This window comes from Urocitellus parryii, chromosome 1, assembly GCF_045843805.1.
Source record: "Urocitellus parryii isolate mUroPar1 chromosome 1, mUroPar1.hap1, whole genome shotgun sequence".
Taxonomy (NCBI): Eukaryota; Metazoa; Chordata; class Mammalia; order Rodentia; family Sciuridae; genus Urocitellus; species Urocitellus parryii.
Genome location: NC_135531.1, coordinates 199,342,441 through 199,369,721, shown reverse-complemented (window position 1 = coordinate 199,369,721; position 27,281 = coordinate 199,342,441). Strand labels below are relative to the sequence as shown.

At 35.8% G+C, this 27,281-nt stretch overlaps 1 protein-coding gene across 1 annotated transcript in view; it reads right to left on the bottom strand.

Annotated features, from left to right (window-relative positions):
* Positions 1 to 27,281, bottom strand: part of Arhgap15 (Rho GTPase activating protein 15) — a 366,446-nt gene that overhangs the window by 226,718 nt on the left and 112,447 nt on the right. The window contains exon 4 of the mRNA XM_077794408.1: positions 23,181 to 23,303. Within this exon, the coding sequence (XP_077650534.1) occupies positions 23,181 to 23,303 (123 nt within the window). The remainder of the gene's footprint in view (positions 1 to 23,180; positions 23,304 to 27,281) is intronic.

Sequence of the window (27,281 nt, the reverse complement as noted above, 5' to 3'; positions counted from 1 at the left end):
TATCCATTGCAACAGAATAAATCTTGACTACAACACCAGCCTTCAACATAAAATGATAAATTACATAACTTAGGGGAGACGGTGATGCACAGAAATGGTTTGCAAAGTAAAAAGTGCTATCCAAAGAAAGTAAATCAGAGATGAAGCTAAAATGTCATGGTCGAATTTGAGTGTGATTGTAGGATTGCCACCCATCTGTAATCTGATACAGTTCAGAGTTTGATACACCAAAGAAGACCATCCTGTTATAGGAACATGTTCGAACCACAGAAGTTGCTCTCTTAAAATAGTGTAGGCAAGCGGGAGGGAGAGGGAAGGTATTCTGCTTTCTTGGCAAGCATTAATGAACTAGCTTTGCCCCTAAACTTACATGCCTGTTGTCCTGGCACAACCTTAAGGATTTTTTTTCTACTTTCCTCTTCCTTATGGTATTCCAAAAAAGGGAGCAGCCCCCGAACCCTGAGCTCCTAACTCCCCACCTACATTCCCATCTGTGGGCTCACTGGTAATCTCTTCTTCCTCTCTTAACAACTTTTTCTTTTTATTTAGAAAACACCTCTTGCTAGAGGTGCCAATATTTTTGGAATCCTCTGCAAATGCCTGTGGCCTCAGCAAGCGTGATCATTATATCTTCGTCCTACCGTTTCAGCACTTACACCAGGGGCGGCAGGCAACACATTGGTTGGAGAAAATCCATTTTCTGCAATTTTTCTTTGAAAGCATCTTTTGGTGAGAAAAATAAATAGACCTTCCACATGACTGCACTTATAAATCACGTTGTTTACATAATGAATTAGAGTTTAAGTAGAGAATGGTGGTTTTTAATCTTTAAGCTCTCCAACTTTTGACCGATTTAGTTAGTTCATCAGCATAACCAGGTTAAGTCTCCCAGATTACAAATTAGCTTCATTCTCCCTCATCGCTGCTATATATTTTTTGACAAATTATGGAAAGAACACCCAGTAATGGGATCTTTGTCAGTTAGATTCCAAATGAATCAAAACTACGAGGAGAACTACTCAATAGAGGCAGTTAAATGTTCAAATAATGTGACGGGTTATCATCATTTACTCATGAGACAGTTTCCACATGCTTTTCAAAATGATGTTATTCTGCTTTCAGGAGAGAGGGCCATTGCAGCTCCTGTAGTAAATGTTAAAAGGAAGAACAAAGCACCTAAGACCACACATATGTGAGGAATGTAGAGACCAACCCAAAACAATAACAGCAAGCCAGACCACTCAGTTACACAAACAAATCAGACAATTACCTTGGCAGTGAGGTGTATTGGTTAAGGATTTGGGCTGCAAGCAATAGAAAAATCACAGTAATGCTTGTGGCTATATTAAGCAAAGCAAGGTTTACTTGAATGTTATTTAGAGGTGAAAGTGGGAAGGAATTCAATGAGTTTAGGAGATTCAGCACCAGTCTTGGAGATATTTAGAAATCAAGAAGCTCAGGAGATCACTGCAACAGGAGGCAGGACAGACATAAAGGGCCTTGCAACCTAGATGGCTGAGTTGGGGTACTGCTTTCATTACTACCACCGGCACCAACACTGGTATAGTGACTCTTAAGGATTTATAGTGACTCTTTTACTCAAGGTCCGGTATAGCATGCCACATTGATTGAAGAAAATGGACAGGGAGAGAAAAAAAGCAGTCCTTGTTGTTTTCATAGTACATAGCATTCACTTGGAAATTTTCTCCCACCAAAACACTACACATATGATCAGATCATTTCCTAATAATTTTCCATTAGGGAGAGGCCTTGAATGCTGAAAAGTGAAAATAATATTCTCAAAAAGAATACTTTCAGCCATGTAAATGAAGTCATCCTTTAATTTTAAACTGTAAATTATATTTCTTTTTTTTCTTTTGAGAATAGATTTACAGATGGAAATTTTAGATTGCATATCAAAGAACACTCAATGTCCTTCCTCTCATTTTTTTTTATCTTTTCTGGAGAAAAGATAGAACTGGATTCCATCCTCACCACCTTCTCTTCTTCTTATTTAAAACAGTCACAATATGAACTCCTATCATACTACTATCTCAGAATTTTGCTGAAGGTATCTGGAGAAATTGAGACTTAAGTAAGAACTATAGTTTATTGGATAGCTTATGCCTTAAAATTAAGACACAGAAACATAGGCCTGATACTAAAACACTACTGTATTTAATGTAGTGGAAATGCTTCAGAAGGTACTACATTATCTTATAATGTTTTAAAGGGCTTTGATTAAAAATATCAGCTTCTGCTCTTCGGCATATAGATATAAAAAACATGGGTTGCTTCTCTGTTGAACCTCCAACATGCAATGGAGGTAAACCTCTTGTTGCCTGCTGTGATCTTTTTTCCCCCTCATAGAAGGCAAGGACAGGCAAAAGTTTAATTATTTTTACTTTTAAGTAGTTTGGAATCTAAATAAATCTGAGTTGCCAAATATAAGCACTTCTGTGTATATTTTCCTCCCACTTGTTTATTTGTATTTTTTACATCTCATCAAACCTAAGAATTTTAAAGTCTCTGGCAGATAACAACAATGTCTACCAGAGAAAGATTGGCCTGGGGCAGATTTGCCTGGGCTATCAGGAGATCTCTAAATAGGCTAGGTGAACTTCTGCAATTTCTGACAGTTGGCTGCTGGGGTAGCATCCTTTGACAAGTAGCCCAAAGGTGAGTTTCAGGGATGGGCCAGCTGCCACACAGACAGTAAGTAGCAGAGTTCTTCTCAGTCCTTTTTATTTTTTCTCTTTCTTACCTTTTCAGACTTCTGACAGTCTTCCTTTTACAGTTTCTCTCTCAGTGCCCTTCCAGAAAGTACCCCTTGGACCCTTTTCTTTAGCTCCAAAACCATCATGGAAATAAATCTCAACTCAGTTTTGTTCTGATTAATGAAACAGACATGTTGGTGACATGTTGGTGATATGGAGGATATTTGTATCTTAAATGAAGAATGTACTAATTAAAATGAGACAATGAGTATGAGATTTTTCTGTTTGTCTACTCTAGGCAGCAACTTTGTCTTATAAAATTTGCTTCTCTGCTTACCCCAAGCAGCACAACTCTTTCTCTTTCTCTGTTGCTCTCTCTCTCACACACACATGTACACACAGACACACATACACAGAGAATCCCAACAGGATAGACAATGCTTTGACCAAGTGAATTGGTCATACATTGTTGTCTTCATCCATTCAATTTATACATCCAAGAGTATTTTTCAGTCCCCACTGGAAATGGGATAGTGAAGGAAAACTCTGCCTTCACATAGCTTATATGTATAAATAGGAGAAACAAACACACAAACACATGAATATGTAATATGAAGTCAGGTGGCTGTAAGTGCTATGAAAAAATAAAGCAAGGCAGAGAGATAGTGGTATTTCCAGACAAGTTATCTTTGAGGAAATGGCATTTGACCAGAGATCAACTGAAGTGAAGGACTGAGCAGAATAAATGGGAGCAGCAAGTGCACAGAGGTGCAGGTGTGAGCTGCGTGCCTTTGAAGAGGAGCAAAAGGTCTGAGTGGCTGGAGTTGGGTATACTAGAAGGAGTGTGGTTGAGGATGAAATAAAAAAATGTAACCTGGAGGGCAGAGCACTGAGGACATTATAGGTCACAAGAAGAACACTAAATGTCATTTTCCATATGATCTTATTCTAAAGAATTGAAGATTTTTGAATAGGGGAGTGTCATGATTGGATTTGCATCTTTAAATGATCTTCTTAGTTTCTGTGTGGAGACAAATTTTAAGAGGGCCAGGATGAGAAGCAGAGAGGCTAGTCAGAGGGCTAGTGAAATATTCCACAGAGAGATGATGGTGCTTAGATAAAGATGGCAATAGCGGAAGTGACTAAAAGTGGTTGAATTTAGAATATATTTTTAGGCAGGATTTGCTGATGGAAGTGAAAGAGACAGAGTTAAAGTGGAGGGTGACTCCAGCTGGCACATGGCTGTGGTATTTCCTGAAATAGAGAACACGTGGGAGCCGGGGAATCAAGGGTTGCTCTGGATAAATTTGAGATGTCTACCAAGCACCCGAGGAGATGTCAAATAGACATTTGAATATGCAAGTCTGGAGTGTGAGGCTGAGGTTTTAAGTTTGGAGAGCATCAATTTGTAGATAAGATTTGAAGCCACATGATTGGAATAATTTAGCCCTGGAAAGCTTGAATAATGTCCAGTAGTCTAAGCATGAGAATGACAAGAGAAATAAAGTTAAAAAGAGCAGAACCACCCAAGTAGTGCCCAGTGACACGAGTTTCTATAGGAAAAAATAAACTGTAAATAAATTATTACTCTAACAGCACTGAAAGGCTTCATATCCAACTTTAGTTCCTTCCTCATCTCTTTTCAGGCAGCAACTTCCCAGGAAGTACAGTTTTGAATAAGGTGGTCTCTGGTCTACCTGATACAGCTCAGAGTCTAATAGGAAGATCTAAATAATGGCATCATAGCTTTGGGATAAAGAGAAGGGAGAACTAATTGAGAAGATGACAGGGATAGCCTCATGGCATTTGTAATTTTGATCTGAAAGAATAAAAATTATTATCAGTTTCTTACAAGGAGGAAATGAGAAACGAACATTCAAGCAAAGGAATCTTCACATAGTTGAACAAGATAAATGCAGTTCCTTAAGCTTGTACGTATATGTATGTATTTATTATTTTATGTGCCTTCTGGTCATGCAATAAATATATAAATGAATGAATGGATGATATAAAAACAAGGGAAAGCGATTTATAAGTGAAAGTTATTTCTATGTAAAGATTGTGATATGATCCCTTGAGTAGGGGAGAAATACGGGTCAGTTTGCTTTAGAGTATTTTAGCTGATTAACAAGGATAAATTTGATTCACAAAGACTTTATTTACTTTGCAAGTTGACAATATTTTCTGCTTTTCATTCGTCTGTCTTCACCTCATTAGAGTTATGGAGGGGATCAGAAAAAAAATGGGAGTGTTTGTTAAATTCAAGCATGTCAAATTTTTATAAGTTCTGTCATATTTGTATGTTTTTATATCCTTTAAATAGAAAACTGTCCATAGAATTCATTTAGTCACATAACTTTATGTAATCTGAAGTTGAAACTTCTATCAATTATGTTGTCACTTATTTAACTAAGGAGGAACTTTATTGAGAGATTAAAACTACTGTGAAGTCAGTAATTTTATTTTTGTTTGAGTGACAATTCTGAGAAGAAAATTTGATACATAAAATTTATTCAGGTAATTGAACTAATTCTAAATGATATAATTTATCTTTTAAACACAGCTAATAGGGACTGAAACTGGAAATGTCATTCAGCGATGTTGAGAGTTGAAAGATTCATTTTGGGTGGAGAAAGTGTAGAAATTTTTAAGTCACTCCAGATTTAAGTAAAATCTAGGAAAAAAGACTGCATTTTCCCTAATATCAGCATAGATTTGTTAGAATCCCAGGTGGCAAGACTTCAATTTATTTGCATGAATGCATAGTTCAATAAGAAAAGACTCAAATTTAGTTGGAGTAAAACTGCTTAATGATTTCAAATATTACTTGTAATATATTAATATAACAGGCTTGAATATCTATAATGGAGTCTCTTTCATTTGGGTCTTAAGGGTGTTCTCAAAGCCACTAACGCTGAGTGCTAGGTACACACTGAAGTACCTAAGAGGAAAGCACTTTAGGTTAAAAGCACTTTCTCTCTCAGCCTCGGGTTAAAAGCTATTTCAGGATTCTGTTAAAGGCATTCTTTAGTCCTCAGCTTCAGCTTAAAAGTGTCTTTGATGAAAAGTGCTTTGAGGCAGGTAAAGGATTTTATAATAAACCATATTAAGAGATGGGGAATCATGTGGTTCTGTGGAAGCGTTGGCCAGCTCTGTGGAGGTATAGTGGAAGCTCTGCTTAGGAATGCCCATTCCCTGTGGGCAGTTCTGAGCAAGGCCATGCGCTAGTTATTCTATTCGAAGAAACCGAAAAACATTTCCAGGAATGTAATTGGAGTAAAGGGATTATGAGCCCAAATTAGTAGGACATGATGCACACATTTCCAAAAAAATTTTGTCTCTTTTGGACTTCCAGTCAAATACAGTGTGTGTTTCTCACTTTTTATCTCCCATTGCAGAAAGGGACCATGCAATGACATTTCTAAAGCACTTGGTCCTGCCCTGAAGTTGTCCACAACACTGAGTGAACAGGCATTATCTGTGACATGCAGTTTTGTATGTTGCGCATTTTCTGGGTTCACTGCACACTCTTCAGGTATGTTCTTTTTCCAACTAAGAGAACTCGCTAAGAATGGGTAGGGGAGCTTAAAAAAAGAAGGGAGCACCTCAGCTGGATCTGCCTACTGAACTGGCAGAGTGATGCTCACCTCCCAGATGACCTCATGTAAGAGTTGATATTAGTTGACAAAAGACAGAAGAAATTTTGAACACATGGAGGTCAAGGGGATTTCTGAGAGATGGCATATGGTACATAAACCCTAGCTAAGTCCCATGGAGTAGGGCTGATTTCTGTTGAAAAAAGAACATCAGACTTAAAGGAATGAAGAAATCTTCTCACCTTGTGAGATCCAAAGCCTAACAGTTGCTGTTTCAACTCCTTAAAAACCATACACACAGAGGTAGAGTGGGGGAAAAGAGCAGTTTTTTCTGTTTCCTCTGGAAACACAGTGATTCTAGGGGCTCAGTAGGAACCGGAGAGACTGGATCACTTATGGGCAATTGGAAGGTTCTGCAGGCTTAGGAGCTCTCAGCAGTCCCTAGGCAGGGAAACAGCCAACTCTCAGAAGGTGCTGGATGCAAAGTTGTGGTAAGGCACCTTCTTTGGATGCTGTGTGGAGAGTTGGGTATGAAGGAGGAAAAAACAAAGTAGAAGAACATGAGGAGGTGGAAGATGGTCCTCATCATATGAAACACATCCCATCCATTCCCATAAATAGTCAGGGAGACCTTAGAGACAGGAAGGATGATGAATGGTGATTATACAAGAGGGAACCATAGCTGTGACATTTGTGCCTCATAGTCACTGCTACTTCACTTATACCCGCAGCTGTTGGGTCTTTTGCCATTGAGATTATTCAAAAATTAAATAAAATTGTGTTTTGAGCACCAGTTCCATAAAAAAGCCTTCTAAAATGTTTTCCTGTCCATCTTCCAGTGGAACCAGGTTTGAGAGGAATGCATGTGATTTTCTTGAAACACAACTTTTCTTTATGAGTAGCACTGATGTGTCTGATTTTGAAGAAAGCAAACAAGTCTCATTCATCTTTATGATCCCAGTATGCAGCTTATTGTTACTGCAATGCAAGTCATCAGTAAATGTTTGCCAAAAAAATAAAAATAAGTGTTGAATAACAAAACTGCCTTATAAAAAGTTTTCCTACAAATTCCTTAGCCTGGGGATTATACAAAGCATCTGCCACATACCCTTCTTATCACCAAACCCTTTACATTTCATCCAAACCACTGTTCCTAGGCTTTCCTACAGCTGTGCACCTCAAATATCTTATCCACTTCTCCACAATCCAAATGTTTTAATTCAAGACTCAATATAAAGAACAGAGAATAAATGAAACATTAATTTTTCTTTTACGTTTCTATTTGTAATTCTTCCAAATTTGTGACCTGAATGCTCCTTAAAGCATTTGACATTTGATATATTATAACATATTTTTTTTACACATTTATCCTTCTTAATCTGTTCTTGGGGACCCTGCTTTATGTAAGTTAAACACAGTGGTTTAAAGAAGATACTTTGGCAATAGGCAACATGAATAACAATTAAAACTAAAACACCAAAAATGCAAGCATGTCTCTTCATCCCCATCATTGAGTAAGCCTGAAAACATGGTAAGCAGAGTGCTAAGCACAGAATGTTCAGGATGTGGACTTCCCTGGTACAGTCACAAACTTACACCATAATTTATATGTTTTGCAATTTTCAGGATATGTTCTCTGCAATCAGGAGAAGGAATGGCATATTCTTACTAGAATAGGATTAGGAACACAGTATAACAATTAATTTTGGTTTTGTTTTTTGTTTTTGATACTGGGGATTGAACCCAGGGGTGCTTTATCATTAAGTTTCATCCCTAGACTTTTTATTTTTATTTATTTATTTATTTATTTATTTTGAGAAAGGACCTCATTAGATTGCTGATGCTGGCCTCTGCTTGTGATCCTTCTACCTCAGCTTCCTGAGTTGCTGGGGTTACAGACTTGTTATTTGCTATACTAATCACTCTTTGTATAATGTCAACATGACTAAGAGGTATTACCTGGAAAGCATGAGGAGATGATTTCATCACCTTGCCAAATTTACAAAAAAGTAGTGGCAGAGCCAAGCTGTACTTTCAAATCTACTAAAAATTTCGTGATCTTGATTGTTCCGCAATATACCATTTCCCCAAATAAAAAAAGAACACATCTCTTTCAAATATCATAGGAAGGGTTTTGTCTGTTCCTGATGTTCATTATCTCCTTGTTCCCTCAATCCCACCATTATAATTTACCTAAGGCCAATAAAGAAAATAATTTTTGGTATGTTTAACTCAAGTGTGCTTTATATACTTAACCATCATGTAAAGTGAAATATATTTTTTGTGCTTGACTTTCACTTTCTCTCAAGACTGAGCTGTGTATTTTGTCAGATGTTTTTTGAGTCTGGACCTCAATCCGGGTCACAATAAAGGCAGCAGGTTCAGACCCTTCCCTAGCAAAGGCTCCCTGGACAGTTCCCAGCCTCCAGATGGTAGGCCTGATTGATTAGCACAGGCTCCTCCCAGAAGATCTCTGATGAGCATCTAAGGTCCAGGTCAGCACATGAAACTGATGCTCCACCACATGTTCACTGCAGCTTCTCAGGAATCACATTGGGAGGCCAGGAAGAACCCATCTACAGAAGCTCCCTCTAGGTTTTGCTAGGGTTCACACTACAATTTCTTTTTGTAGGAACCAATAGATGGCTTTGGGCTGTCATAGGACAATGTTTTCCACTAAGATTTTACCTCAAAGCATTAATTGCCATTTCCAGAATTCCTCAGATACCACATCTCTTGTTGCAGTATCTTTTTGTCCTGGATCATGTAAGTCGGTGGCACCTACTTTTCTCACTCTACCTCCTGCCCATCAGTCCTGTCTGAGGCCAAAGGCACTTTTACTTCTGTGGAGCCCTGGTCTGTGCACACATCTAATCAGCTCCCCACCGAAGAGTCCTGTTAGTAACACTTCATACTACGAGGCATCTGGAGTTGAACACAATCTTACACAAAGATATGATTGTCTCTCCTTATATGCTTAACAGTATATTTCCAGCCAATGTCATTTGTCTTTAAGATTATTCACTCACTCACATTGTAAATACACGATTTTTCTAATTAAATAGGAATGCATGAAAGCATGTAAATAAATCTAGAAAATTTATGCTAGAGAATTTGAGGTATCTTACATCATTGGGAATTCTGTTTTTGATGAAGTGAGGGTCTAACCTTGGTTTTCTTCCTAAAATGTTTCTGACTTCTGCAACTGCTAATTATGTGAACAGATTTATAACCAAAATAGGCTCTCACTTCCTCTTTTGATATGTTAATTGTTTCTAAAAACATTCAATGATGCCCTGTCAAATTCTTTACATAATATTGAATGGTCTTCTATGCTAATTAAATTTTTTTATCATAGAAAAATTGTAACATGCTCAATGGCCCAGTGCATTTGAAATTTACAGTCACAAAAGACAAACATAATATCTTGCTGAGTATGTATATGAGGTGGTGAAAATGATGAAGGAGTCGAGGGGAGTGATGGCTTTTCTGACACTTAGATGATTTGGAATTTCCAGATATTAAGATATCCTTAAAGTGTTATTTTCAGATTATCTGCTTTCTTATGTCTTAGCCTCTAGTTGTCAGATAGATTCCTTCATGGTGAGGTTAACTGAGGCCAGGCTTCTTCCGGCTCCATCTTTTACTCCTAAGAATTTGAGATCTAAGTTCAAAGGAACATATTAGAAGTGATATATTCAAGTTAATGGTTCTCACATGTGTTTAACTTGGATGACATCTCCTATAAAATTTCCCTCCTAATATGGATAAGAAACATGTTGAAGGAGAATGAAACTTCTCTTCCGCTCTTCATTTCTGAGAGAGTTACATCTTCTGTAAACATCAACTCTATAGTAGGTTCTTAAAGGCTATCTGCACAGACACAAACAAAACCTGGTTGAGTGATTCTGTGTGTCTCAGGAAGGTACCATAAGGGGCAGTGTCAAGATTCAGTTCAGGTGTACAGGTTATACTTTGGGGCAAAGTTCAAACCAGTAAATGCATGATAAATTTTCTTGTAAACATGGAACAGATTACTCACAATTTATTTTGTTTTCACATCAAACCATTATTTATAATTTGATTTGCTAACATCTAAAAATACATACCACTATCCATGATGTTATTGTCAAATATATCAAAATCTCTTATTCCACTAATTTTTATTAACAAGAGGACAATATTTACTACATATTTGGGGATAGGCTAACAGGAACTTTTTTTCCATTTTCCTTTTAAAAATTAATATGGGAAATGGGCACATGATATTTGGCTTTGTATTTCTCCAATAAATCCCAGTTTAATTATTATATATTAATGCTCTCCATCAGCTAGCTTTATAAAGTGATCCTAATATTTTTAATGGGATATCAAAGGTACAATTTAAAGAGACATTTAAAAATAGAGCAGACTTAGGTCATAGTGTTGTGTAGGAAGGGCACTGAGCTCTTGGGAAAAAAGTTGACGAAGGCATGTAATATAAAAAGATAATTCTTTTTTATAAACTTTAAATTTCTCTGAATTTTTTTCTTTACTGAGCCTTTTCCCTAAGCTACTACTAAATTGTGAAAGTACATTTTCACAAAACCTGCTTTATAAAAAGAATAGCTGATTTGGGGAGGGGGAGAAAAGTTTTCTTATTTTTCTTTTGTGTTTTCTTTTTTTGTGTGTGAGAGGAAAGTATTCAGAACATCTTTTTAAATAATGAAAACAACAATAAATGTTCCCAGGAGAATAAGGAAGCAGAGAAGGGGCCTTATTTGACTTGTCTGTGATAAGGCACTTTGGAGCTCTGTTTTTTATGAGTTGAAGAAAGAGATACACACAACACTTCAATCCTTCTATTATGACAGTTTATGCTTCCTATACAGCTTATTTAACTCAAATGCCTGGGAAATAGACACAATTACCACCTTATGGAATGCTACTTAACTTTAAATGTTCCCTACAGATTAGAAACCCACTTCATCAGAATTTATCTCAGTTTCTCAGGAATTAGTTTTTTTCCTCTTGGCTTTCAAATATTCCTACACAGTTTTAAAATTTAACCCCAGATTGCTTAGCCATAACTATAATAGAAAAAGAAAGAAAAAATTCCCACACTACTGGAGTCTGTTCACAAGAGTTCCTATGAAAGAGCTGTGTCCTCTGCCCATGTACACTTTAATCATTCACTCTTTCAGCTGTTATCAATTTAAAACCAATGAAACTCCCACACTGAGTCCATTTGAGCAGTCAATTTTAATATCTCGAGGCATCTGTAGTTATTCTGAATTGGCTGCAAAAGCAGAACTAACAAGTTAAGCTCTAACCATAAGTCGACATCAGGCTGGTAAACCATACATCAAACACAGACAGTTAGTCAATACTCCAGTATGAAAAACCAACTAGCATTTTTAAGAAGAGCAATATATTCATAATATGTTTGGCAGTCTGGTTTGCATTTCTTCCTTGATGGCTGTGCATTTAGATTTCTAGTCAAAGGGTGGTTTTCAAGCGGGCAGAGAAACAGGTTTGAAAGAAAACTGGTCAGTTTTCTGATTTGTGGGTTATATTTTTTAATAAGAATAAAAAAAAGATGGGGGAATGTGATTTTAGTGTATAAGAATCTAGAAAGTGTCTTAAATGGTTGCTTTTTATAAGTAAACTCTTTCAACCATATGTTCTGGATCTTTGAGCCCAGTCCTACTTCAAATATTATGTCACTGTCAAGCCATGTGTCTCAATTTTGTGTTTGGAAAATATGGTTGCTAGAAATACCTCCTTCCCTCCCAGGAGTGACTCCATGACAGGACTTTTGCCTCCCATAGAGAGAAGACAATGAAGAAGGAGGAGTATTCAAACAAGATCAAGGTAGTCAACACTTCAATCAAATCATTTCCAAATTTCAGGGTCTGGGAGCCCTGGATGGGGAAGAGGGGGAGGAGGGTGTTTATGACATGGATGCCTATTCCCAGGACTCTTTCATGTACTTCTTCTATTTTATCTTCAAAAAGAAAGGACATATTAAAAGGAAATATCTAAGGAGGAGCAATACTACATAAAGTTTATGTTTTTCAGATCTGTTGCCCCAGAAAATGCTTTGATAAAATACACTTAGAGCAACATACTCAGTTTCAAAGAAAAGCTGTTAGTTACACCTTTCCATATTGCAATTTGACTAACATGGACAGATAACAAATTGTAATTCTCCAAATTCTGATACAGACTCCTCCTTCCCTCCCATAGGGAAAAAAAATTAAAAAAAAAAAAAAACAGAAAATACAGGAAACATGGAGTTCTTTTACTAATGATTAAATTCAACAGGGGTTATTTTTTGATTACTATCATTTTTATTTTGAGATGGGTTCTCACTATGTTGCCCATATTGGCCTTGAACTTCTGGATTTAAGCAATCCTACAATCTCAGTCTCCCAGGTAGTAGGAATCACAGGCACATTCCATCACTAACAGCTTGGGACTAGTTGATCTTTACTGTCACTAATCAGGTAGGTATAACAAGCCACCAGGGAGATATTTTTATATCGAACAAAATTTGAGCCCCCCCAATAAAATGACATACATTTTTTTTTTATTTTCGTCCTTGTAAACTGATGAAATACTGTTATTTATGAAAGACATAAATTTTGGGGGAAAAGATTCATAGGCCAAACTGTCAGTGATACTAAACAACACAAAACAGCATTCTCTGAATCTTAGATTATGTCAAAATGAAATGTTGACATTAATATTTCCTTGCTGGTTACAGTCTAACACATCTGTTGAGTGTGGTTCTGGTAAGGTGAGCTGGCTGTAGAAAGTCTGATTTGCACCATCCCCACAGATACTCTCAACATATACAGGACATGGGCTCTTAAATCCCACTCATACCAGGAGTGAGGAAGGCATCAGACCTCCCGTCTGGAATGCCACGGAAAGTTCAATGTCTCAGTTCATATGAAGCATTTATTTACACATTTGTTCAAATTATCAATTTCTAGGACAGGATGAAGTTCTGCTCTAATCTCCCTGAATTGCCTACCTTCACATAGCATGAAATCATCAGCCTGCAATTTGTGTGAAGTATAGAATTATAAAAATTATAAGAGAAATAGTCAATATCTGCACCAAGTTTGGATTCTGTTCACAGCATCTACAGAGATCCAGAAAAGCCAATAAGAACTAGGCTGAAGAAGCTCCCATTGTCTGCAAAGCTGACTTTAGGTGTCACAAGGGGAGGCTGCAGGATGTGGGATGAAAACACCTGCAGGAAAACAGCAGGACATCAATAATAAATGCCAACTTTTAAAATAGGACTTGCATCTTTTTCTTTAGTGGTTTCATAGAGGAAAGGCTTAGGATGTGATTAGAGAATTAAAATGGTCATGGACCACTTCTCCAGAGGGTAGCAGCCTTCTGACACCAGAAGGAAACATCAATTTACCTGACTTATAGTCACTTGTGGCTGATTGAAAATACATGTTTTGGAGAGCATTAGTCATTATGGCTTGTCCAATGTTAGAAGTGGAAAAGAAGGAGGTTTTGTATCTTTTGTATACACACACACACACACACACACACACAATCAGACTTAATGTACAGGATATGTTTAAAACATAGTCCATATTCACATGTTGAAAGCAGGCTTGCCTCCACCTATTACTGTTCCTTATTGATGTACATGTATATTTCTTTTACTTCTATGACAATTTGAAAGTCCTCAAACTGGAAATTTCAAATACAGTATTTTGAATTATCATCAGAATTTGAATAACCATGTAGGGTATACCAAAACTCTGGTCCATAGTATGTAAAAAGCTAGCACCTACTGCCAGGGCAAGAGCTAGTATGGGATTTAGATGCCATGTAACTAAAAACAAAACATTATTTTTTTTCTAATATTTTCAATTCTTTGAAATCCACTGATGCAGAATGAATGGACATTGGAGGGCCTATTATACATGTAAGTCACCATCTCAATTTTATATTCGAACTAATGTCTGTATAAAAAGATCTCTTCCCATATGAAAATAAATTATTGAACCATGGGGAAACCAACTTGTTATTCGGGCTCATTTTTACCCCTTACCTAATACAGTCCCATTTCTGGACCTCATTTTCTTTCATTGCTCCAAAGTTATTCTGCTTTTAATATCTCATAAGACCTGGATCATTTCCTCCATGGATAACAAGCTTTTAAAAGACACAGGCTTAACCTGTTACCCAGGTGCACTTTGCCCCAACATTTTCTGTCTCTCACAGTGACCTGTATTTTATTATTGAACCAAAGCTGGCTATGTGGTACTCTATTACCAACACATTTGCTCCAGGAGCCCTTAAATAACAGAAACTGCCTGGGAACTACTAATGCAAAGGAACCAGGAAGCTTTGAGGCCAAGATAAAGAAGCTTAAGGTTGACTATTAATTTTGGCTAATATTAAATCATGACATAGCTCACACGTAAGGATCACAGTTCACTTATAAACCATAAAGAAGTTTAAAGAAAAGAAGATTTACAAGATATTTTTAAGCACATTAGTGCATATTGTGGAAGTATTTCAGGCCCTAGCAATGATAGACCCATGGCCTAGTATATAAATTCAAATAAAGTTATTCTCAGACTAACACTGATCCAGTGACAAAGTTGGAGCATGTGTCTACTCAATGCTACATTGCATTGTTGTGCATATATATTTTGCTTAAATTAACAGTGTGACAATAAGGTTATACTGTCATACATTAGCTCTAATTAATTATTTAAAAATACTTTCCTCTTAATAATTTTGCTATTCATAAACATGACTTTTTGCAGAAAGTTTAGGCCTGATAACTTGTATCTGCAATGTGAGTGAAAATTCTTTCTTTGCTTCTCAATATAATTGACACATTTTACAAAAGTTCTATAGTTTTTCAAAAACATTATTTTCTTTTTTTGACAGAAACCTTAAATAATTTGTGTGTCTGTGTGGGTAATTACTTAAATATTCCAGCAACTCTATGACACTATGTAAGCGAGAGTAATGAGCTCATGTCCATTGATGTATGACGAGTACCACAATACAAATTATCAAAAAGATAAATATAATCCAATCTCAACTTGTTAATGCACTTTCCTTGAAGTGTGTGAGTTATTTCTGCCTTTCCTAGACACATGCTTGGATTGATTTCTCAAATTTTAAACTAATACTTGGGATAATGGTTTCCTGGTATCATCTTGATTATAATTTTCTCCAGGACACTAAGGAGAAAAGAGGAAACGAAAGGAAGGAAATAAATTTTGGAAAGATGAAATAAAAAAAGAAGAAAGGAAAGGAGAATCAAGAAATGAAGAAAGGGAGAAACCAGTGGTTGAATGGCAACAATAAGCTGAGCAGTAGTTGAATGGCAAAAATAAGCTGGGCACCGAGAGAGGTTCTTTTTATATATCATTTAAACTAAACTCAAGTACATATCATAGGGAAGAAATCCAATAGCCATATATTTAGTTAGGTTGCTGATAAATGAAAAAATCCAGTGTCAAACCTGCCTTGGTTGAATTCTCAAATTACTTCCAAATACACTAAAATTTTTTCTCCTCAATTTTCTTTTTCTTTCTTTTTTTAAAAAATACCTTTATTTTATTTATTTATTTTTTATTTGATGCTGAGGATTTAATGAACCCAGTGCCTCACACATTCTAGGCAAGCATTCTACCGCTGAGCCACAACCCCAGCCCCTCAATTTTATTAGCCATAAAATAAAGTTGAAAACTTTCTGTCATCAGAGTTATTCATTCCATTTATCAATAGTCGAAAGGGTATTCTGCATTGCTTGGAAATACATGATATTTGAGGAAGGTGTTGGAGCCACTGACAGATCACCCTAAGCAAAACTATCTCATTGATAAAGCTCTACTCATGCATTTAGAGCTCCACCCAATCTATTGGAGCATCATTCTTTAATAAAAATGAGCAACCATGCCTATCAGATATTTGAACAAAGGCATTAGTTTGTTAGAAATAGAATGAGACAAATAAATCAACGTATGGTAGGTAAATTTGATGATTCAAGGCATAAAAAAGAATGTTTTAAATAAAAAATCAAAAGTCCAAAACAACAGCAAATTCCAATTTATGTCCTCAGATGAATGTTGAGAACACATTTGTGTGTGTGTGCCTCTGTATGTGTGTACGTGCACTTAGTAGTCATGGGAGTAGAATGGTCAACAAAAGATTTGTATGTGAGAGAATGAGATATACAAAAAAGAACAAGTTGAATAAAAGAAAAAAATCTAGAAAATTGAAAATATTATTGATAAAATAAGAAAATTAATGTAAATATTGGGAAATAAAACAATTCTTTCAGAATATGAGAATAATAAGATTGAATGAAATAATCCATTCTGATGATTAAATATTCACCTAATAAATACCTCAAAAGAGGAAGCACAGTAGTCAGAGAAACATATCAACATAAACAAACAAACAAAAATGGAGAAAAATTACATAGTTGAAAAAAATACTACTTTTTTTCCCCAATACTGAAAATTGAACACAGGGAGGTCTACCACTGTCCTTCATCCTCAGATCATTTTATATTTTATTTTGAAACAGGACCTCACTAAGTTGCAGAAGCTGGCCTTGAATTTGTGATCTTCCTGCCTCATTCACCTGAGTAAGAGGGATCATAGGTGTGTGTCACCTATACCATCAGAGAGCTATAATTCTTTTTTAGAGTCATAATTCTTGAAATTAAGTGCTAAGAATAGATTTAAAAATTTTGTTAACTACATACATTATCTTGATGACAAAATCTCAAAATAAATCCAAAATAGCCAAAGATTTTGAGAGAAAAAAATTCAAAGTAACCATCAGTGTTTAAAAATGGAACAGTTATGACTGAAAAATGCAAGTCTGTCTTCTAAATGCAAAGGAATTTAAAAACCAACTAAATTATTGATCAAGTGTGTGGGCATACTGAAGGTATTTTCTGACCTATGAGGTCTCAGGTTTTCTAAACACATTAAAGGAGCCTGTCACAGAGTAGAAGGTATTTAAATGAGAAGTAAAAGCCATGGATTCAGAGGACAGCAAATACAGCTGAAAAGCAGTGAAAAGAAATCACAGGGTAACAACCCTGGAAAGTAACCAATCCAAATTGGAATAAGGATTGAAAAACATTAGAAGATATTCAAGGGAAAAAAAGAGCAGAACATGAAAGACTACACTGGGAAGATGAGAGCATTTGATGACATAAAGACTTAGAAAACACGAAAAAATAAAATAAAACTCTGTTGGGGAGGAAATTTGTACAATAATGTTATAATCAAAAAATAAGCCAAGCTAAAAGATGATATGATTTTAAGTGAATGGTGGAGCATTGCAGTTGAAAGTACGAATATCATTCCTTGTTATATACCCATAAATTACAACTTTGGACTTACAGATATATTAATCCCATATTTCTTAGACAAAGATTCTGTCATATTTGTATGTTCCAAGTAAAGTTGATTATTGTTTTTGTTCACAATTTGATCCAAAATACAGAAAAAATCTTAGATGTGGGTTTAAATTAGAATAACATTATTAATATGACTCTCACATGTGAAATATAGGAGCAACTTTTTCACCATGATCAGGGAATTACTTTTGAGAGTCACAGGGGTTATGATATTGTAAGAACAGAGAAGGAAGTCTAACAGCACTTCAGTAAACAACTTTACATGAATATGCCATTATCAATTTTTAAAAAATTTTAACTTTTTGAATGCACCTACTAAAGAATTATAATTGTAGAGATAAATGAAGTAGTATAAATTTTTATGATAGAGAAGTATAATAGAAAAGACAGAGGGGAGACAGTAAGACTAGCTGTTCTGACTATGTGTATTTGAGGAGGAGTAGAGAAGAGGCGTGGTAGAACTGAGTCCAGTTCATTCCTATTACATCAGAAATATGAATTAATGTCTAAGACTGATAAATTATGACATTATAGCATTAAAGAAAAGAAAGACACTGACAGACACAAACCACCCTGCGCCCTAGATAGTATAGATTTGGAGCCAACCGCTAGGAGAGCTAAAAGTAGAAACCGAAGTGGTGGCTCCTTGGAGCAAAACTGGGACTAGGCTGGAAAACATTCCTTTTAACCATATACTTCTGAATCTTTAAGTAGATTGTCTACTTTACAATGTACTGATTAAAAAATTGAACTAGTATGACATTAATTTCAGTTTGCATTAATATCATGGGTTATGTTCATATTAAGATGGATAAAACCACTTTCCAAATATACCATCTTATTTTTTTTGATATTTGGAAATGATATTCATAGATAAAAAGGTTGTAATCTTTTCTAAAAACTATATTTTTGAGTACGTCCTTTTTTTGAAGTCAGTGCTATTATTTGAATGATTACTTGTTTTGGGAACTGAAGTAATAATTTATTTGCTAGTGTTAGCCAAACTGACTTATGTAGAAGATGTGCACAAGCACACCTACTATCCTAAAGTGTACCCTTGTGCCTATAATCTACAAATTAAATTGATTCAAGTTGCGTTTCCAGTGAGATGGTCAATGTAGTAAAATAATACATACACAAATGTTGTCATCCCCTTGGCAAACATAAATGCACTCAGGGAGCTTTCTAAAGACTGTCACTGCAGTGGCACGATGGTTGCTACACCCACCTGATCTATTAAGGTCCCACTCCCCAGTGACCTATCTCCTCCAGCCACACCATCCCTGTCTATAGTTATCAACCAGTTAATCCATATCAGTGAGGTTAAAACTATCATAATCTATTCTTTTTCACCTCTGAACCTTCTTGCATTTTCTTACACATGAACTTTTTGGGGATACCTCATATAGAAACCATAACATGGTCATGGTGGGTGAAACTCAAGCAGCCATTTTGGATTATTAAGTGTTATACAAGGAAAGCAGAGAAATAAGGGAACACAAACCTAAGTTTACACAACTTCAGGAGGCAGAGATTCTCTGTTTTAGTCAGTTTTTTTTTTCTTTCTGCTGTGACTAAAGGACCTGACTAGCACAATTGTAGAAATGTTTGAGGGTTCACGGTTTCAGATGTCTTAATCCATAGAAGCCTGGCTCCATTTCTCTGGGCTCAAAGTTGAACATCATGGCAGGGGAGTGTGGCAGAGGGAAGAAGCTCACATCATGGTGATCAGGAATCAGAGAGAGAGAGACACCACTGGCCAGATACAAATATATATCCAAAGCCCTATCCCGATTCCCACTTCCTCCAGCCACACCCCAGCACTTCAGTTACCACTCAACTAATCCCCATCAAGGGATAAATTCACTGATTGAGTTAAGATTCTTAAAACCCAATCATTTTTCCTGTGAACCTACATGTGAGCTTTTGGGGGACACCTCACACCTGAATTATAACATTCCCTAATATTTTTTTTTCACTCTAGACTTCTGGCAAATGAATAATAGTTGGGATATTTATTGCAAACAAAGATAGACTTAGTAACATCTTCCTTTCCCTATGTAGGACAGTATTTATGATTGTAATGTGTAGCAACTTCAATATGTAAGGCATGAAGAACCATGGAATGGTTTCACACTCTCTTTCCTTGTAGAGGAAACATGGCTTTACTGCCCCCAATACACACACACACACACACACACACACACACACACACACACACACACGCACACACGCACACACACACACAATGATTTCTTTCCATTTACCAATCAGAGATATCTGCTGGATCTCCACCACCACCTCCACCAGCCTTGGCATTACAATGTATACTTGCCATTAGTCATACTAAAGAATTTAGAAAACATAACACTATTGAGGGACAGTTTTCTGATCTAGATTCTGGCAACTGCAATCCCAAATTGCCAAGTCTCCATAAGTCCAAAAACTATGTTTTGAAGAAAGGGTTTATGACTTAATTTAAAATGTGTGATATCAGGGCAATTTTTTTTATATAATGTTCTTTGTGGACATGAGTCTGATGGATGTTATTAAGTACAGCCATTCCTGCCTCCCACATGGGTAATCAGTGAAGCCTGGCTGAATTCAAAGCTCAATTCTCTCAAATTCTTGGTACTACTATATAAAAGAGCACACACTTAGATTTTTTTTCCTGGTAGTGGGGATTAAACCCAGGGGCACTTTACCAAGTCCCTAGCCCTTTTTAATATTTATTTTAAGACGGGGTCTGGCTAAGTTGTGTAGGGCCTTGCTAAATTGCTGAGGCTGGTATTGAACTTACAATTCTGCCTCAGCCTCCTGAGATGCTGGGATCACAGGCATGAGCCACTGGCAATACTTGGCTCACTTTGATCTTAAGTAGACACTTCTCAGGAGAAGTGCAAATTGCCAAGAAATACATGAAAAAATGTTCACCATCTTTAGCCATTAGGGAAATGCAACTGAAAACTACATTGGGATTCCATCTCACTTCAGTTAGAATGGCCATTATCAAAATAACAATAGCAACACGTGTTGCAAGGATGTAGTGGAAAGGAACCCTCAAACACTCTCTCTGTGGGTGTGTAAAATAGCATAACCATTATGGTAAACAGTATGGAGGTCCTGAAAAAACTAAAAATAGAACTGCCATATCATGTAGCTATGCCATTCCTGTGTATTTATTCAAAGAAAATGAAGTTAGTATACAAAAGAAGCACCACCATACCCACATTTATTGCAGCACTATTTTCAATAGTCAAGATGGAATCAGCCTACAGATAAATGAGTCAATAGATATACGGATAAGGAAAAGTGTGTGTGTGTGTGTGTGTGTGTGTGTCTCACACACACACACACACACACACACACACTGGAGTATTATTCAGCCATTAGAAGAATGAAATCCTGTCATTTGCAGGAAAATATATGAAACTATAGGTCATCTTGCTATGCAAAGTAAGTCAGACATAGAAAGACATGTATTATATATTTTCTCTCAATTATGGAACCCCCCCAAAAATAGACCTGAAAGTAAAACAAGAACTAGGAAGGGATCAGGGGAGTGGGGACAGAGGATGGACAATATCAGTGTGTGATATATACATATATGGAAATGTCACAGTGAAACCCACTAATCTGTACACTTATTGCTTGTTAATAAAAGAAAAAGAGGAATTCAGTTATGGACCTGCAGGAAGCATAAATGCAGGGCCCAAACTGGGAAGCATAGTTTACTATCTTTGGCAATGTAGGCCTTTTATCCAGATCTGAAAGATAAGGCAGTTTAAAAAATATGATTCAGATTCTTTAGCCAAATGCACTGCAGATCAATTTTAAAGGAAAAGGAACTCTTATACCCTCTTGGTGAAAATGAAAATTAGTATAGCAGCTGACCCTACAGTAATGTAAATAACTTTGTGAGTCATTTTGTTTGGGGGAATTTGACCATTTAAACATTAATCATCAATTTAATTCATGTGATTTTTCTTTACTGATTTTTTTCTAAATCTCTGCTTTAAACAATAATAATAATAATAATAAATAGGACTAAATTACTAAATTTGACTGGCCAGATCCTTTTAAAAATTAGCTCAGTGCCTTTTACTCAATTGAAAAAAAAATCTCAGTGAAAGCCTTGAAAAAAGTTCATAGTTAAATTTGAAACAAGTCCAAGAAGTGACTACATTTGCATAACTTGATCTGTATTTGGAAAAAAATTCCACCGAAGACAACAATGGAAGCTTATCAAATCAGAATTTCACATAGATTTTCCATAGCCCTACTAATGAATACCGACTCATTGGTCAGCTATGGTGAAAATTTAATGGAACTCTGAGATAGGAAATGAATGCATTAGAGTGTGTTCAGCGGTTCCATTGCATCAGTATGAAGACTGCATTAAGCATCTAGTTCCTCTGCTGCTTTCTGAGACCAATTCTAGGGAACTGTCAAGGGTTATTAATTCTTTAGCATTTTGATTGGAGCTAGACCCTATCACTGAATTAAAAACTCTTTTATTTTGCCATAGTCATGAAAAATTAGAATTTATGTAAAATTGGGACTGTTTGTGCTGCTAATCTAGTTTTATTTCAAGATGGCAGGTAATCTACAACTGAATCCTTCCTAAGGAAAATAAAAATCTACAGGATAAAGTCTAAGGTAGAATTGAAGATACTAGTATATTACACTAGTATATTATTGTATGAAGTCGATGTGTAGTGAGCCAAATGTGCTCTCAGTATTTCCATTTAACAGATGGGAAAGCTGAGGCTCAGAAAGTTCATAAATTGTTTAATGTCAGTATGCATAATAGAATAATTGTCAAGGTCTAAATTCTAACTACTTCTAATGCCAGGGACCATGTTTTTTATTTTTATTTTTTTATAGTGAAAAGGATGATTTGGTACAGATATTTTTCTCTACCTTGGATATATTTACAAAATTATCTCATTATTTCAGTTTACATTGAACTCTCAGCCCTTCAGTAGACTGTAGTCATATTTTTATGACAATAGTTTGCCTCGGACTTTCTTCCTAGAACTTATTTTAGATTCTAATTTGGGTGATTAAATAATATTGTTCAAATCAGGACACTTCTGAGGCTACTGTTATTAGATATGCTAGGGACACCAGGACTACACTGGGATGTACTGGCACATGGGACTTTGCAGTCATTTGACCAGGCCACCCACTAGGATACTTTTATGCTGCTTCTGGTACAGAATTCCTATCTGCTAGGAATTGTTTTCAATGATCCCATGAGGCCATCTTTATTTTCTCAGGGTTCCTTTTCTAGACAGCTATTTTTTCCTCTGTTACAGAACAGAAAATTTAATAAGCAACCTAAGAAGAATAAATTATCCTAATGTTCCTTTAGAGCAAATTGGCTGTGGACATGGAGGCACATTCACTTATCATAGTAACAATACAAGTATAAAACTTCTGTACCTTTAATAAGTCCTTTTTCTTGCAGAGTTTTCAGGGAAGGTCTTCGGGTAATAAACTTCTTTAATCGGCTTTTAACTCTGTTTTTGTCACTTGTATCAGAAGCACTATGATGTAGTCTGAACACTGGAGATTAAAAACAAAATCAGAGGCTCTCAGTAAATTTCTCCTTTATGATTATTACTTTATGCAAATATGAATAGAAAACAGTAGTTATAGAACAACTACCTGAATTAATAGCTCAGGCCCTTCTCTGTATATAGGGCATATGAGTAAAATTCGACCACATGAAACTATTAGTATGACTTCAACATCAGGGTGCAATCAGAATATGGGTAGTTCCATATATACACAATTCATTTTCACTTTCATTCCTTTATATTTAGCATAATAACTTTTATCTAAATAATTTTATATCTGTTTAAACACAAAATTATGGTCAGTTAGATTAAAACCCATTATCTAAATTGGGAAGGAATGATTTAGCATTGCTAATTGCAATTAATTCTGATTATATACTATCTCTGAGTAATGCAGGTATTTTTGAAGGCTCTGTTTGTCCAAATAATTTTGTCAATCTTCTATTTTATGTTAATACAAATTGATTTTCTTTATTTTGGAAGCTGATATTTGTTACTTTCATTATTGATGCTCCGTTACCACAAAATTTAGGTGAAAACTGGACACATATTTCCCTCAAACATTTCTATGTCTTCATCAGTTCCCTATTCTCAGCCTTATTTTCAAATTCATATGTGTGTCAAATTCATTCCTGAACAAATACTTGCTGAATGTCTTAATAATGATCATCAGGTTCCACGCTACAGGCTGTGAATTAAATGAGGAATATAACACATAAGATCTGTATTTTCATTAAGCATAGATTCTGTACACATTCAAGGTGTCTTATTATTAGTTACTGATTATAATTTGTTGTATCTCTAAGGTAAAATAGATCCTAACTGGGTTTCTAATTTCTTAACCCACTTGTTCAAAAAAATCACATTTTGGGACACTTTATTAGGTATTGTTTTTAAAAAATTCAGTTCTCCTTTACAAAAATCTGCCTCAGACTGTTAGAAGTCTTCTAATATTGGTCAATTGTAGGTATTTTGCAACTCCTTCCTCCAGGTTGGATCACAAAGCAGTTGTAAATTTGAGTTAGCTAGATGGGCAGTTAAGATGAAGTATAAAGCTAGAAAGAGGAGAAGGAGGAAAAGTCTTACCTGCATGTTGACTGGGAGAAGGGTGGAATTTTAATGGTAAATTAGGTTCAGAGTTTTGGACAAGACATGGACTAGGTGCTATGCTATACTGAATCAAGACAACGATTGCCACTTAAAAGAACCAGCATACTTTGTATTATTTTAACTAGAATTTCTTGACTATTGATATTTTAGGCCAAGTAGTTCTTTTTGCAGGATGCTATCTCAGGCAGACTGTGTAGAATGTTGAACAGCCTCCCTGGTATCGATCCAACAAGATACCAGTTGCACCCGCCTCAGCTGAAACAATCAAAAGTGTCTGTAGACATTTCTAAATGTGCCCTGGGAGGAATGCAAAATTGTTCCATTGAGAATTGCTGCCTTAAACTGATGGGACAAGTTACAGAGTCCACTAAGTTCTCTTTTATTGGTGCTAAACCATCTATCAGCACACTGGGAGAATGCAAAGGAAGTGTGAAAAGCAAAATGGAATCCATAAGTAGCATATGTATAATACACATAATACATACCCAATCTATCACCAATCTATCATAAACTATCTGTTCATTAAATGAATTGGTAATAGGCAACTGTACTCTCTTGCCTATTACCTATTACAAGTGAGAAAGGTGAATGGATCTAGAGCTAGAAAAAAGTTAGGACTCACTGCTATAGAGTAGAACTTCCCAACTAGTGTGTCTGAAGAATAGGTTATGTAGTACTCAGCACTCAGCACTCATAGTAATAAAATAGAATCACAGCTGTCGGATCCTCTGAAGCAGCTGTGTACACTTTGACTATGAGTTTTATGTATTTCTTTCAGTGGGTTTTAAAAATATTGTCATTTTCTAAGAGGACCTTAACTTCAACCACTGGAGAAGCACTGCATCGGACAATGCCCTCTACTATGGTAGTTACTAGTCATTTGGGGCTCTTGAGCATTTGGAATGCATCTCTATTTTTTGGTACTTGGACTGAACTGGGAGGTGATTTTTGCACCCCCCTAGTTAATTTTTGCACTGTGTGATTACAAGTTTCTTAAAGTATGTGTGGGGTCATTTGGATGCTGTGGGAAAATGGAAGGAACACATCCTCAGTCCTTTTTACTTTTTTTTTAAATTTTGAGACAGGGTCTTACTAAGTTTCTTAGGTCCTTGCTGAATTGCTGAGGCTGGCCTTGAACTTGCCATCCTCCTGCCTAAGCTTCCAGAGTTGCTGGGATTATAGGTGTGTACCACCAAGCCCAGCTTTGGCATGCATCTTGTGATTTATGTTTAAATTGTAATATTTTGGATATTTTTAGCTACAAGAAATATAGAATTAAAATGTTTCTTTTACTCTTTAAAATAGGCTACCAGATGATTTTACTTTACATATATGGCTCACATTATATTAATAGGCAGTGTTGCTAGATGATAGAATGAATACAAGTTGACCTATTATGTACATAGCAGTACTGGGTTTAACTGTTATGGATAAAAATTCACCTGGTATATGTAATTATAATAAATCATATAATAGAAATATAAGGAACTAAGGAATCCTAGAGATGAATTGACCTCAGAGAAAAAGTGCCTTTAGAACCCAAGCAAGCAACTCAGCAAATTAGTGAGACCCTAAGCAACTTAATGAGACCCTGTCTCAAAATAAAAATAAAAGAGGATTTGGCTCAGTAGTAAAGCCTCCTAGGTTCAATTGTGAGTACAAAAAATAAAAAAGTCAAACAAATAAACAAACAAACAAAAAAACTACCCAAGAAAGCAAAAATTGCTTTTACAGGATCATGATTATTCAGGAATTAACTATTTCAAAATTGTATGATTGGAAGAATTACTCTGAGCTTATTAATATACTATTCCTACATGATACCCTATCAACTTTCATTGTAGGTCTAGCTATTACAATGACTACCAGTGGTGTATAATCTGCTTTAACAGATAACTGTAGTTAAAGTCCCTCAGGTCTGGGTTCTAGTGATGAAGAAAACAACATCCTGAAAAAAAAAAAAAAAGGTGTCTCAGGGTATTTCTGGTCACAAGTCCATCTTTGGAATTGTATGGAACAATCAATCTAAGCTTTTACAGGTTACCAGAATTTTCTATTTCTGGTCTAACCTCAAGACCTTGTCATTTCCCATGACAGACTGCCAAGAAATTCTGGGTCATTTTGGAGCTAGAATAATGATCTGATGAGGAAGTACTCTGCAAATTAAAACACACACACATAGACACAGCCTAAATGCTAGATTATGAAAATAATTATGTAGTAAGTTATATCTTTTTGGAACCCCTGAGGTATTCTGTAATAGTATTCTTAATTAGAGAGATATATATGTATATTATATTGTTTTCAATACCACCATCTGGCTCCACACATGAGAAATGTCTGTAAGGTGCACTGGCTTTTCAAAAGAAATGGAAATATGTTTTTAAATGCTTTAACTTGTTTCCTTTTCACATGTCCTAAGAAACTAGCAGTCTTGGATATGATTGTACAGCTTTTTAACATAGTCAAATTCTTCAAAGTTTCCTGTAATGATGACTTTCCTGGAGACAGACTAGAGCATCAACTTCCATTTCCTGCTGTCATAAATAATCATCCTCAGATGACAAGTCAAATTGCCAGGACTTTGCCATCATTCATTCTGCTCATTTGTTCTAAGAAGAGTTATGCAGAAGGTAAAGTCAATATATGGCTATATATATAAGGAACAGTTTTTAATTAAATAATTTTAAAGTTCTATAAATACAAACTATAAATGTAAGAAATGCATGGTTAAAAAGCAAGGTCCATCACTGGGTCCCTGAAAACTGCAGAAAAATCTTCGAATATTGTGGTTTACAAATCTGATTTTAACAGCCAAACTTATAAAACAGTTTACGCTTTTCTGTTGTCAAGG